General features: G+C 39.0%; 1 protein-coding gene across 4 annotated transcripts in view; it reads left to right on the top strand.

Moving 5' to 3' along the window:
* acot7 (acyl-CoA thioesterase 7) overlaps window positions 1–14801 on the top strand; it is a 284291-nt gene extending 269490 nt beyond the window's left edge. For all 4 annotated transcript variants that reach the window (XM_043676080.2, XM_087980341.1, XM_043676081.2 and 1 more), the window contains one exon: window positions 14481–14801. In XM_043676080.2, the coding sequence (XP_043532015.1) occupies window positions 14481–14579 (99 nt within the window). In that variant the 3' untranslated portion in view covers window positions 14580–14801. The remainder of the gene's footprint in view (window positions 1–14480) is intronic.
* Window positions 14802–15760: the final 959 nt, after the last annotated feature.

A 15760-nucleotide genomic window follows, 5' to 3' on the forward strand; every position in this document is an offset into this window, starting at 1 on the left:
ATGTGCTTTTGCTACATTGCATATCCTGTATTGGTGTACCTGGTTTTAATCTGTTGATATGCACTGATTTGGTGTGTTGGTGTGACCTGCTTTCATATAGTGGTGTGTCTTGCTTGGGTGTTTTGGTGTATCTGTATCTCCTAATTTTGTTTATTATTGTATCTTGTTATCTTGTATTCATGTGTTGTACATCCACTTTGGTGTGTTGGTGTAACCTACTTGGTGTGTTGGTGTATCCTGTTTGGTGTGTTGCTGTGTCCAATTTGGTGTCACCTGTTTGGTGTGCCCTGCTTGGTGTATTGATGTGTCCTGTTTGATTTGTGAGTGTGACCTCAATGTGTGGGTATGTCCTCAATGGTGTCTGGATATAAACTATTTGATAAGTTGGTGTATCATGTTTAGACGTGTCAGTGTGCTCTGTCTGGGTGTGTCATTGCACTGTGTTTTAGAGTGTTTGAGTGCTCCATTTTCGTGTATCTAAGTGTTCTGTTTTAGAGTGTTTGTGTGTGCCCTGTCTTGACGTGTTGTTTTGTTCAATTTTGACATGTACCATCATGCATTTTGCAGAGTACCCCTTTGAATCTGTAATTAATAGCAAAAGGCCATTTTTTAATGTGTACCTCATATCTTTACTGTAGGAAGTCATAGAGTAGCTGCTCGATTTTACAAGTGTGTGAACAGCTTTGAAGTATTGGTTATAAACTTGAAAACAAATGATGAAAATATGCAACAGAGAGTTATTTCCTAATTTCCAACTGGTTATCTGAAAACATGTTGCCATGCAACACACACTGAGTAGCAATCACTATATTGATTTTGTGTTGGCTGAGCATTTTGAATATCCTGGCATAGAACTGTGGAAGCTATTTTTTGCCCCGTGCAAATAATAACATGATATAAATAACATCTCTGATGCTATTTTGAGGCATGCGGAATAGCACCTGAACACTGTTATTCATAAAAAATTCAAGATGTGCCTCTCAGGCATAGCGAATAAGGACAAATTTAGAGGCTGTACATGATTCATTGGAGTTGAAAGTGCTTGGACCACAAAATCTGACTAAGCATTAGCTATTAACATTAAAATTACACTGGTTCTCTATTTGTCTTGAGTTTCATTCAACTCTAAGATTGTTGTATTAATTCTTCAAAACTGTTAAATTGTTCTCTCTTCATGCAAAGATTCTCACCTTAAATATTCATTTGCTTTAAGGTAATTTGATTGAGCTTTGAACACTGTCATCAAATTAAGGCGATCAATCCATCTTGGGCTTCTATACTTTGAGAGTTGGGCAAGCTAGTCCGAGAATTGCACATTCACGCTTTCTTAAGTGACTTTCATTTTAACTGAGAAACCTTAATGAAGGTCCTGATTTAGAGTGCAGGCTAACACCTAGATTGTGACCAGATTGTGAGGTAAATGGAACAGTTATTATACACCACCGACTTTGAGTTTTAATATCTAAAAGATTATAGAATGCAGGAAAGACCAGGTAAATTAGGATGGTCCGTACTTTTGATGATTTCAGGGTGGATGAGTTGGAATGGGATTTAGATTTCATCAGTGTAGGCTGCGGAGAGCAGGAAGAGAGTGGAGGATAATATTAAAGAAAAGTTAGGGAGAGCAAGGACCATTGCTAGATGGATAAGCAAGCTACAGTCTGTTGCCTCAGATGCAACGGCCTCAGTTGATAATCCTCTTGTTTCTTAAATAGGACATTATAGATTAAAATTGACTTCAGTGCTTAATCCAGGTTGACCTTAAGTGGTATATGATGTGAATAGTCTTTTAATCAGATATTCCACCAACTGGCATTGCATGGCAATAATTGAAAAAGAATGATAATTTCTTATTTTATTCTAATATTAGCTAATATTTTTCTCTCAATCATAAAAAGCAAATTACCTGGTAATTAATTCATTCCGTAGTTGCTGAGATAATGTACACTGCTTAAATTTAATGTTGTACATGCCCACTTAACAAATAACTCAATTTCAAAAATAGTTTGGGACTTCTGCAAATGTGAGAAGTGCCCTATAAGTATGAGTTTTTATTTAAAATCAGACAACCAAATGTCTGTGTGAATAAACTGCAGACTAATTTATAGATGCCTCTGACCCAGTGCAGCCTCATTCAGATGCAAGAGGAAACCTATACAAACATAATAGAAAGAGGAATAGAATGTTACACCAATAGGGTTAAGTAGAACTTGTGTGGTACATGAACCAAGTGCCTGCATGATTTGTTTATTTGTTTCTCAGAAAGGGAATCATTTCTGTTCCTTCTGGCCAATAGATTGGTAAAGTTGAATACTGTATTTATGCTGGCCTCCCCTGGTTCCTAGTGTTGACTGCTGCCAAATTGCACAGTCAGGTTTGGCCATTGATTCAACACTGCTGTTAACATAAATAGTCCCCAATTTTCATACACCCTCTGATTTCCTTCAATCCACCATGCACTCATCAGCCTTGGCTCTAACATCTGGAATTTCATTCCGAATGACTCTTCCTGTCTTGTATATCTCTCGTTTAGAGCGCTCCTTAGAAAATAATACTTTGACTGAGATTTTGAGTGGGTGTCCTAATATTCCCTTATGTAGCTTGGCGCTAAGTTACGTCATTGAAGCACCTTGGGACATTTTACTGCATTAAAGGTATCATATAAATATAGGTTGTCATTATAAAATGATTAGGGCAAGGGAATGAAAACATAGTTTCTGCCTTGTAACTATTTTTAAGCATTTCCCTGCTGAGTTTAAATCTGGAGTTTTGTCTTAATTTTTTTGCTAATCCAAGTGAAAAATGCCATTGCTTGTAATTGGAATATTCTCTGTTTCAGGCACCCACTGTTCGTACCAAGCAACCCCAGGTCACACATGGTGTTATTTGTCATAGAGTAATGCTCCATTAGATTTCTGTTTGAGACGAGTGGGTTATGAGCTGAGCCAAGTTGAATTTGAGGCAAAAGATTGCAGCTTGCATACCCAGTCTCCGAGCAATGGACCTTGCTAAATGTAACTTTTCCTTCATTCCTCCCAAGCTTCAATTATTTTATCTCCCGATCTCTTTCTGTGTCCTGTGCCATGATCTACTTGGGAAAGCATACTGATACTTGAGCCTTATTGCCACTGGGATTGTCATAAATGTTAAATATTTAATCAATTTACTCAAAATTCCCAGTTTTTGTTGTCTGACAAACTCAGGTTAACTGAAAACAGACCAGGTTTCTGCACTTAGTAAGAAGCTATTATTTATTGCAAATAATTTAATTCCAATCACAGGCACAAAAAATATGAATGATCAACTTATAAACTCTCTGACTTAAACTCTTCCCCTGCCTAAACCCATACATTCACATGCAGACAGATTCAGACAAGCTCAATATCATAGATGTTATGGGTGAAGGAACACCCAGGGGAACACTGTTCAATAACACCAGTCCATCTGATTCAATGAGATAGGAGAAAGTGAAGATTGCAGATGCTGGAGATCAGAGTCTAGAGTGTGGTCCTGGAAAAAGAATCAGCAGGTCAGGCAGTATCTGAGGAGCAGGAGAATCGATGTTTCGGGCATAAGTCCTTCATCAGGAATCAGTGATTCAATAAATTGTCCTTTTGCTTCTTCCAAGTCCTCTAATTTCTGATTTTCTTCATTTCAGGTCCCCTGAGTTCTTTACTGAAATCACAGGGCAGTTGACACATTAATTGTTCAGTGTCAGTATTTAAGTAGAATTCAAGACCATACTCTTATGCGACAGCTCTATGTCAGTTAGCCACACTCCATTAAACGCAGCCCCACTGATTTACTAGCTCCCCAAATTTATACAACTACTTCACACCCAATTTACTCTTAATTAATAAACACATTATTTGTTCCCTCATTCCATAAGCTCTCAGGCAATTTATCAGATCATATGAGATGACAACATCTTACAGTTAATAGTTATAGGCCTCAGTTTATAGGTTGTCTTTGAGAATAGCTAGCTATCTTCCAAATTGTTGTTACTGTTCTGCAAAAAGAGAGACAGGCTGTTCTCTTTTTAGAGTCTGGAGGCTTTCAGTCGCTGTATAGTTCACACACAGGCTGGCCACCTGTCCAGGAGTCAATAAAAGAGTTGTTGTCATGCTGATATCTCCTGGCCCACACAATGTTTCTGATTGAAAAACCAATCAGCAGTCTGTCTGTGGGCAAGACTGCCCTGAGCATGCATCCACAGTGCCGATGAGTCCAGCAATTCTCCCCCACTGCTTGAACAAAGTGACAATGTAAATACAGCTCACAGTGAGTTCCAGTAACTTATTTTAAAACAGCAACTTCTCCTTCAGCAGTCCTTGATTTAAAGCAGTATCGTTTTCCCATTTTTATCCACAATTCAAAACTAATGAAAAATATAAAGATGTGGCCTGTACACCTGTGTCATAAACTGATTAGAATCAATTCCTATTCTAACTCATAAATTCTAAAATCATCAAAATTATGTAATATCCTAATTTCCTCAGTCTTTCTGGTTTTCTACAATCTTTGAGATTTTAAAATTCAAGATTGGAAGTATGTAATTACTGCTTCATTTGCCTTAAATGCTCTTTGCAAACTTGGTGCTATTTTGCATCTAGATCATCTGCATTTAGACTTTCTGGATCAGGTTCATCTAAGTTTCTCTGCTTAAAAGAAATTCTTTGACATGCAACTGTGTAATGCTCAGCCTCGCTTGCCCTTTGAGCTCCCAGTGAGAAAGCCCAGGACTCACTGGTCCCCTCAGCTTTATGACACAATATCATATCAAACCTCGGATAAAATGAAAATCCTTGAGGTGGGGCAGATGTGCCTGATCACTACCCCTAGGAAATATCACCCACTGTGTCAATGTTAGCTTTTTGTATTAATGTGTACCCATCCACTGTACTTCAGGAGGTAGCTGAACTATGATGTTAGAAATGCATTATTCCACGGGGTTTGGAGCTGGATGCTTAGTGGGGCAGAGAGTGCATGAAAGTCAAGAGTATGTGAACAGAACTTATAACCTCTGGTGCAGATATTAAGACTCACCTGCTTAAAAATCTGGACATCATGACAATTTCATTCTAGCAGGGCTTAAGTTTTAATACATTACCTGATTTAGCAAAAAGCTAATATAAAATGGCAGTGTGTTTCATATTACAATTTTAATAGGATGTGAGAAATGATGTATTGAATAAGCTTGCTTGCCTCAAAACCTGAGATGAATTGTGACTGTGACTATTTTACTCTTAATCTGTCAAAGTCACATGGAGGGTTTGCCATAATAGCTGCTGAATCAGTTTGTGCACCCATCAAATCTCAAACATTGGAGTGGATGGTAGTGGCCTGAATATCGCCCAAGTGATGCCTGTGATAATTCATTGTTGGAAGTGCTCCTTCATCTCCAGCCAACTTTTACTGCTGTATGCTTGATCCTGAAGTAAACATTTTTCAGGGGATGTGACACAGGGAGGTTGGTCATTGTACTGCTTTCCTGTAACCAGCAGGAAAGGCAGCATAAATAATCAGGTTTAGATCAGCACCCAGAAATAAAAAGGACATGAAACTTGGTCATTTATAATGGTATACAGACTAAAAGAAGCTAGTTTGTTTTCGAGTCAGTGATGCTTTAATTGATCACGTCTGTTATAACATCCTTTTGCTCCAATATTGATCTCTACAATCTAAATATAAGGAAAATAAAAATCAGTGACTCCTACTGTGGATTTGGTGTTCCTTCTTTATAATACGCATGGACTTGCACTTCAGAATTTGCCACTCCCCTAGCTAAACTGTTCCAGTTCAGTTACAACACTGGCATCTACCTAACAATGTGGAAAATTGGCCAGATATGTCCTGTACATAAAAGGCAACTCAAATTCAAGCCAGCCAATTATTGCCCCACCAACCTACTCTTGATCATCAGGAAACTGATGGAAGGTGTCATCAACAGTGCTATCAAGCAGCACCTGCTCAGCAACAACCTGCAAACTCTACAGCTCCAGACAGTTGCCCAAGGTGGGAATCAAACTCAGGCCCCTAGTGTTGTGAGGCAATAGTGCTAACCACTGAGCCACCGTGCCGCTCCCAATTAATGTTGAATTCAAATTCCGCCATCTGCCATGGTGAGATTTGAACCCAAGTCCTCAAGACATTACATAGACTTTACTCTGGATTAATACTCCAGTGATAGTAACTCACCTTCTGATTCCCGAAAGCCTGACTACCATCAACAAGGGACAGTGAGGAGTGTAATGGAATACTCCCAATTTGTCCAGATGGGTGCAGCTCCAACAACACTCAGAGTGCTTGACAACATCCAGGGCAAAACAGCCTGCTTGATTGGCAACACATCCACAAGCATCTACTCCCTCCCCCACAAAGGCTCAGTAACAGCAGTGTGTACTATCTCCGAAATGCACTGTAGAAATTCATCAAAGAATCTTTGACAGCACCTTCCAAACCCATGACTAAATCCTTCTTGAAGGACAAGGGCAGCAGATACATGGGAACCACCACCTGCCAGTCCCCTCCAAGTTACTCACTATCCTGACTTGGAAATATATCATCATTTCTTCACTGTTACTGGATCAAAATCCTGGAATTCCTTCCATAATGGCATTGTGGGTGAACGTACAGCACATGGACTCAATGGATCAAGAAGGCAGCTCACCACCATCTTCACAATGGCAGCTAATGCCAAGCAATAAATACTGGCCAGCCAGTGACACTCACGTTCCATGAGTGAATAAAAAACAGCGCATATCATTGTGGACACACTTTGTATTTATATTTGGTCAAAAATGCTTCATATTGTTTTGGAGGATAATTGAGGGAGAATGAATATCAGCAGACACCTGGAAGCTGTGGATTTGTAGCCCAACATGAATTAACACCTTTCTGATAGATGCAGGAGAAATAGATTTGAATTAATTATCTCGGTGCAGCCACTGAAGATAATACAAGTGACATAAACAATTTGGCATCCATATTAATAAAACCTTGTTACACAATTAGGAGAAGTTACTTGCTATATTTTTTCTTTCATTTAAACGCAGGTGCCATGAGAAAAATAGATCAAATGTTTTATTTTTAATCTTGAGTGCAGCTGATTCCTCTGAAGTCTGTGCCCCATCTGCTGCAGATTTTAAACAGTCCATTGCTCCTTTTCACTTGCCTTTATAGTTCAAAACCATGAAAATATGTAAAAGAGAATTCACTACAAAGCAAGCCCTTCTTATTTTATTAAGTTCCACTCACGGAAGCTGAGACCTTTCTACTACAAGTCTGTGGCAAATATATTTAGGTAAAAGCATCTTCCATAATTTAACGCTCTGACTTTGTGTTCTATTTCACACTGAATTGAGTTCCAAATTCAATTCTGTCCTTGGTAAGGTTGCTATTTCTATTTGCCCCATTACAGGACCATTATTTCACCTCTACTGCCACTGAATATTTTATCCATGTTCTTCTTTCTTTCAAATTTGCCTTCTCCAACACCAGCTTCATGCTTTCTTTAGTTCACTCGTGGGAATCGCTGGTTAGCCAGCATTTATTGCCCACCCCAATTGCCTTTGAACCAAGTAGCTTGCTCGGCCATTTCAGAGGGTAGTTGAGAGTCACCTACATTGCTGGAGGTCTGGAGTCACATGTAGGCCAGACCACGTGAGAATGGCATATTTTCATCAGTCGACAATGGTTTCAGGGTCATCGGTAGATTCTTAATTCCAGATTATTGTTGAATCAAATTCTACCATTTGTCAAGGCAGGATTTGAACCCAAGTTCTCAGAACATTATCTGAGCTTCTAGATTAATAGTCCAGCGATAATACCACTGGGCCATCACCTCTATCTTATTATAAACTGCACATGTATTAATCTGTTCTACACTAAATCTCACTCACAGACCATACTGGTCTTCTCAACCTCCAGCTCAAGAACATTGAATCCAAACTCCCCATGCTAATTTAGCAAGCTCTCTCTAGCCTTCCTTCATCTTTCCTCTACTAACTCCCCATCCTACATCACAACACATTCCCCCATTCTTCTGATCATGCATTCTGATGTGTACCTTCCTTCTATTTCATTATCAGTGCTGAGCTCTACCCAACTCTTTGGTAAAACATCTCTGCCTTACTAATTCTGTTCCCACTTTTAAAATCCCCCTCAAATCTGCTTCATTAGACATGCTATTTGTCATCTCTCTGCCATAGAAAATCTTCAGTTAGCACTGCTGCCTCACAGCACCAGAGACCCAGGTTCGATTCCAGCCTCGGGCGACTGTCTGTGTGGAGTTTGCACATTCTCCCCGTGTCTGTGTGGATTTCCCCTGGGTGCTCTGGTTTCCTCCCACAGTCCAAAGATGTGCAGATCAGCTGAATTGGCCATGCTAAATTGCCCATTAGTCAGAGGGATATGGGTCTGGGTGGATTGCTCTTCAGAGGGTCGGTGTGGACTTGTGGGGCCAAAGAGCCTGTTTCCACACTGAAGGGAATCTAATCTAATCTGATCTGGCCTACATGTAAATCCAGACATACAACGATGTGGTTGACGCTTAACTGCCCTCTGGGAAATTAGAGCAATAACTGTTCCATGTACTGATGTCCACATCTTATGAACACCTTTTTAAATATATATTTTATTGGTACAGAATTGCTTGTGTTGATTTATTTTGTGCCAACTGGGCATATTCCTAGTTAATGCTGGAAGGATTGGCTGACAATTTATTTGCTTAAAAATGTGTTGCTGGAAAAGCACAGCAGGTCAGGCAGCATCAAAGGAGCAGGAGAATTGATGTTTCGGGCATAAGCCCTTCTGCCCGAAATGCCGATGATTCCTGAAGAAGGGCTTATGCCCCAAACGTCGATTCTCCTGCTCCTTTAATGCTGCCTGACCTGCTGCGCTTTTCCAGCAACACATTTTTAAGCTCTGATCTCCAGCATCTGCAGTCCTCACTTTCTCCTGACAATTCTTTTGTCTCTGTTTCATATAACTGTCCTACAACACTTCAAATCTGTTTAATACTTGAAAAATTAAAGACTAAAAGGTTAATCAGTGATAATGATTTAATTTCATGATTATTTTGTTGTTTAACCAACAATTATTTGTGTGATTAATAATTGTTGGTTAAACAACAGCTACGTAATTTCCCTTTCATTTCACTGGGGAGGAAGAGATGGAGACACTCAGCTGCAAAACAACAGACAGATTATACAAATGTACCGTGGAAACTCAGTTTTACTCCAGCATGTTTTTGACTTGATTTTTCATTCTGGGTTTGCATTTAAGCATTTGGTAAGGATTTGAGTTTCAGATAGAATCAGAGCTGTTTTCTTTCTCAGATAAGGCACTATGTCACCTGTGTCCGATTAATCATGTTGAAAGGATCCCTGCTTTCATGAAATAGGGTTTTGGAGAACCGTATTTTTATGGTTTGTTACAAATACAAAGCATGTGTCAAACCGCTCTGTTATCTATCTTTGTGTGTTGGGAATATAAATGGACTTCAGGAAGATTTCCTCTATTGATAGTTGTAAATAAACCAGGACTCTCCCTGAGCGATGTATGGTGTCATTATACTTAATGATTAGAGAGTGATTATTCTCCACCCTGCTGCCACGAACACTGTTCAAACTCATGTGCAAAGACGCCGCCATAGCAATAATGGCAATTAATTTTTTTTCTTCCTAAAGCAAAACAGTTTGTCAAAAACTTTGTCATACATATATGTTGCTTTTATATGTTGCTATCTTATCCCATGCTATGAAAAATGAAAACATGACATCAAGCCATATGTCACTTTTGACTTTATTTCTCCCAACTTCCATCCACTCTTTGGTATGAATCATACTGAATTCAAATCCAGTATTATATTATTGATAAATCAAATTTCACAAAGCAATAAAAGTACTTGTGAAGAAAATCTTTCAAAATTGAGCCAATATTCTACAGAAGGTGGAAGAATAAGTGAGGAAAATGGATCATACAGAGATTTAAAAACCTCTTAAGGGTTTGGAATTGGCAACTAGTTGTTAATGAATTATCATGGATATCAGAAAAAGGTGTAAATTAGAAACATTTTTCTTTCAAGGAGGGTTATTAGTACTCAATGCTTCAGAACAAGTGATTATGGAGATAGACTGTAGCATAGTTTAAAAGAAAACTTGAGAAGTATTTGAAAAGAATGTAAAATCATGTCGGTAAATAGGATTACAACATATCACTTTGGTGGTGAACTAACATCAGCATAGCACAATAATCTGATTGTCCTCTGCCTAAGCTATAGTTTCTATAACTCTGACCAACTGACATGTAATATTTATATGATTCAATCCATATTTTTAGATGGTTCTGTGATGTGATGATTGTTGCATAAGTATATAATCTCTCAAACATTTGAGCAGATGCATTGCCACAATGCTAGATATTTATCTAGTCAGCTTGTTCAGTGATGTTAATGCACACCTCTGGGACAGGTGGGACTTGAACCCAGCCTTCTGGCCCAGAGGTAGGGATAATACTACAGTGCCACACATGAGCCATTACTGTCACAATGCTACTTGAAGGTGTTTGAAAAACGTGACAGCTGCACATAATTAATTTCTGGGAACTTGCTCCTTGTTAATTAGGCATCTGCTTATTTTGTCCGTAGCACCTCAAGCATGAGATGTTTGGAATAATTAGCTTTTCATATCTGAATTTGTATAATGCAGCAAACATATCAGAATTCAAAATGCTCCAAAAATACAAGAAAAAATCTTGGATTAAAAGTTTAAAAATAATTTTGCAGTTCTCTTGAAACATTGCATTTTTGTGTGTAAGCAGTAGTATAAAGCATGCTGCATAGAACTTAAAAATAAATAGGAGAGAAACATTCAATAGAAATTGATTCGAAAAATATACTACCGTTAGCAGGGAAAAATATGCAGTTCATAAGACAGAGATCAATATAAATGGATGCTGAGCCAAAGCATATTAGGAGGGGTGACTAAAAGACTAGTGAACAAAAAAGGATTTAAGTGGGGAGTTAATTACTGAGCAATGCTGTAAATAACTGGTGGTGTGGACCGAAGAGTGGAGTGAATGCATCTTTGAAACGGACACTGTAGAGAATTGCTGTAGAGAAATTTGAGAAATGTGGTCATATGCACATAATTTAAGTGGCTTTGATTTGGGCTGTTTCATTACTGTACCAGAAACTGCAATTCTTACTGAAGAAATTCTGATGTGGAGCTGTGGAAAAAATTGGCATGGATTTGGGAGGAAGTAACATCATTTGGACAGGAAAGAGAGATTGAAGATGGGCTGGCAGCTACAAGGCCAGATGGGTCAAAAGTGAAAGAAACTGGTGATGACAGAAGATTTGAAAGGAGTAGAAAGGGACCAAATAAGGGGAACAGTTCACAATGTCAGACAGAATACGCCTAGAGAAAGACAGTTAGGTGGTCAGCAGTTCAGTGAGTGAATGGAGAGGGACATTGTCTTGGAAACAATATTAGCTTAGAGAGAACATGGGTTAGGAAAGAAGTGAGAGAAATTATAAATAGGGATGACCTGGGGAGATTGGACTTTAGAAGTATGGAGATCTTTGGGATGAGAGAGAACAGGAGACACAGTTGAATGGATAGTATCACTTTTAGTGACAAAGAAGTTCTTAAACTCCTTGAACTTGTTGAATGTAAAAGGAAGAGTGATTAGGGGATGGTTTGTAATGAAGAGAGAAATCTCAGGGCACAGCAGACGTTTATCTTTTGTAAACAAAGGCAGTATTAGAACCAGTAGTATGCAGGAAGTTAATAAGAGAGAACAGTGGGACAATTAGAATTGCTGCTAATAAGGAGGAAGGGATAAGTTCTTCAATGGGCTGTTTGAAGAATGCAGAGAGAGCAGCAGCAGAGGATAGCTGTAGGTTTAAGCAAAAGAGATCCAAGCCAGAAGGTGGGCAAGTAATATTAGTTTGGAGTGTGCAGTGAGAGTGGAGAAATAACAGATGGATTGCCTGATTGAATGCCAGAATTTTCAACATTGCTGATATAATTCTAAATCAAAAACGGCTCAAGTGGTCCTTTGCTATGCTAGTTGTTTAAGTATTAGGCAGGCACTAGCGTTAGTTGTGTAACTGATCACTCAGTGGATATCACTAATAACGTTTAATAGTCCTTTCTGTCTCTATACCAATTGATTCTATGATTGCATGGTTAAGAGTCTTTTGACCTTGACACCAATGACACCTCCAGTATTCTCAGTAACAAAGGCATGAGTGAGTGATGTTGGTGGAATGACACTCAAAATTCATTCCATTATGCTTGCAAAAATGTGTCAAGTGCAGTACATGTTGACTGGCATTGAGATAAAATTGCAGCACAGAAGGATGTGTATCTCTTTTTTTAGTGAAGTGTCTAAAGCAATAAATTAGAGTGTTTACTGACACATTCAATACATCATTAAAGTGCATTTTACAATTCATTTGCAATGCCACTGCCATTCTTATGGTTAGAGGTTCTCTGTGATTATGTTACTCGTTAAAGTTTACTTCTCCAATTAGCAGATACATGCACTGCATAGAATAGCACTAAACCCCTCTTCATCCAACCATATCAGCATATCTTTCCATTCCTTTCTCCCTATTGGGCTTATCCAGCTTCCTTGTAAATGTACCTCTGCCATTCGCCTCAACTTTTCCTTCAGTAGCAAGTTGCACGTTTTTGAATTTAATCTTCCCTGATACAGTGTGTGCCTGTGGTTTCATTCTTGTTAACTTTTTTTTTGCACTTTCTCCAGTGTCTCTGAATTTGTTTTATAGTATGGAATTAAGAACCATGCATCATGCTCTTCAGTATAGTCTGAAGTTTTTTACAAATTTAACATAATCTGTCAGCTTTACAATTCTGTTCCTCCAGAAATGTGCTTTGTTTGTTTTTCCTGAGGCTTTATAAACTAGCATTCCTATTTCTAATGGCTTGTGGATCTATACCCACTAAATCCCATTGTGCCTCTACCCCAATTAAACTCTTACTTTCCAGGCAGTATGTGGCTTCCTAATTCTTCCTATCAAAACCAACCAAGATTATGCCTTCTGATCATTACCCAGTGACTTCTGCTGGAAAGTGAATATGAAGCAGTGAGCAAAAGAAGTCCTGCCACACATTGTTAAAGTTATCCAGCGAGATAGAGTGGATTCAAGCTTGGATTTCTTTGGTTTGACCAATGTGAACTTAGAGATGGCCGGCTGTAGGGTTTACCAGTGGCAGTGTGTCTTTATGGGTGGTGCAGCAGCCATTTCTCTACATCTACAATCCTAGTCATGGTTGCTCATGGAATCAGCCTGACAAGTAACTGTCCAAACTCATTTCTTCCATTCTGAATCATATAACTGTCAACAGGCGTCATGATGAGGCCTGACATTTCACATGAGTGCTGATCAATAACGAATGTGCGGATGTATACTAGTTTCAGACTAAGGAGCTGTCAACTCAATTAAAGAACAAGATTGTGGGTCAAGTCATACGTGGGATTACCAAACTGCAACTATAATTAAACAAAAGTTGACACAGGGAAGTTCAGTTGCTTGAAATTACAGGCAGAACAGAACAGAGTCTTTTAAGAAATTGAATTAGTATTAAAGATAAATATTCAATGCAACATTTTATTTTCTTTGAAGGAGCGTTTTGATAGCTAGAAAATTGAAATTGTGGCAAAAGCAGCAAAATGCAATAATGCCTCAATTAATCATGTCTGCTGTCAAATCAAAGTTGTTAATGAGTAGACCTCCAATGGCATAATTTAGAGTATGTCATGATTGCTTTGTTTGGAGGATACATGCTGTTCTGTATGCTGAAAGAAATTCCATTCATGGCTTAAAACTTTTCTAGTATCCATCCTAACAAAAAGTGGTAGACTTGGTTTGACATCTCGAGCCAAAGACAGCAGCTGTAACAATTCCAGAATTCATTTGATGCTGCCCTGAAATTTCAGCTTGGATGATACACCTTAAAGTTGGGCTTGAATGCAAAACCTTCTGGCTCAAGGGTCAGAGTTCCCTTCAAAAACGCCAAGGTGACACTTTGTCTAAGTAACAGTATTGAATGAACCTTGAGGTATGATCATCTGATTTTTACCCATGTGCAGCTCTCCTATGGCATTGCTCATAGTAAATAGAGCAAGGTGCTGCTTTGTAAGAGCATTGCATTATACAGTATAATGGTGCTGCTTGACACTGTTTCTTATCCCAAGGCAGTTTTCAGTAAATGTGTTGTGTTATTAGGCTCATCATCAATGTCAAAAGATGCTGATAATGCATATTAAGTTTCTTAATTAGAGAGGAACAAGGATGCATCTTGATTCTAGAAGATTCTCACTGACTCCACATTGTGTTAAATCAGGTTGTACAATGTCCCACAGATCAAACCTACACCTGACCTATCCCCCATGCCTGACTGAAACACTGAATGATCCAATACCACCATTTGTTTCTTTGTTAACAGATTGAAACAGAAGATGAAAAGAGACGGTTCGAAGAAGGAAGAAACAGATACTTACTCACCAAAGCCAAAAGGATGGCTCAAATGCAGAAGAGTCAATGATGCACAAACCATCTATAGCCCAAGGCAGCTAATGAGAAGTATTTGACATTCAGCACTGTATTACTTGAAAATTATTTGAGTCTTAAATGTTAACCAAAGCACTATTGTGTACTATTTAAAACCTAGATTGTATTCTATTTGACAAATCTATGCATTCCATTGAGATGTTATACTATTGAAAATATATCATTATAGAAATAAATGCTGCTAGGCCTTGGCTTATGAGAAGACTTGGTATTTATTTTCTTTTTATATTCTGAGAGTTTTCCACTCCCCTCTCAGATGGTGAGTTTTGGCTGGGAAGTGGGAGCCTGTGTGATCTGTGCACTGGAATTGATCCCTTGGGCAGAACATGTGAAAATGAGGCCTAAACAATAGGAGAACTTCACCTCATTTCGTTGGACCACTGAGTAACAGGCATTTGTTGCACTGTGTCAAACAATGTGTTGCTAAAAGGGGGACAAATGTTGAACTTCTGCAACATCAGAAGCTACCCTTGGGTCGGTCCTGAGAGGAGGGATTGGTGGCTGATAATAATCTCTGACCATAGGATCCGAATTAAGGCAGTTTTGAAAACAGTTCTGGTCTCTATGACTCAGTTATGCATAGATATATCTACTGAGTCATCATAAGGACTGAAAACTGATTATGGCCAAAGAGTGTATTGATGGCCTTGAGATAACACATTCTACTTTGTGTGAAGATGTACTGATGCAGGGAACAGGTAGCCAATTAATCTCAAGAAATGTACCTCAACAACTTCAATATCCTGAGCTTAGAGAATAGGCCTCCATTGCAATCTAGGTGAAAGTGAGGATTGCAGATGCTGGAGGTCGGAGTTGAGAGTGTGGTGCTGGAAAAGCACAGCAGGTCAGGCAGCAGCAGAGCAGCAGGAGAATCAACATTTTGGGCAAGAGCCCTTCATCAGGAATGAGGCTTGTGAGCCAAAGGGGTAGAGAGATAAATGGGAAGGGGTGGGTCTGGAGGGAAGGTAGCTGAGTGTGCGTTAGGTAAATGAAGGTGTGGGTAATGGTGATAGGTCTGATGATGTGATGTATCCAGAGGTTGGTGGGGTGGAAGGTGAGGTCCAAGCGGTTTCTGGTATCCATCAATGGTGACCGACTCAACACAGACGTCTTCTACAAACCCACCGACTGCCGCAGCTACCTGGACTGCCTCTC

This window comes from Chiloscyllium plagiosum, unplaced genomic scaffold (assembly GCF_037043375.1).
Source record: "Chiloscyllium plagiosum isolate Xiang-an unplaced genomic scaffold, Cpla_swu_hap1 HiC_scaffold_37, whole genome shotgun sequence".
Taxonomy (NCBI): Eukaryota; Metazoa; Chordata; class Chondrichthyes; order Orectolobiformes; family Hemiscylliidae; genus Chiloscyllium; species Chiloscyllium plagiosum.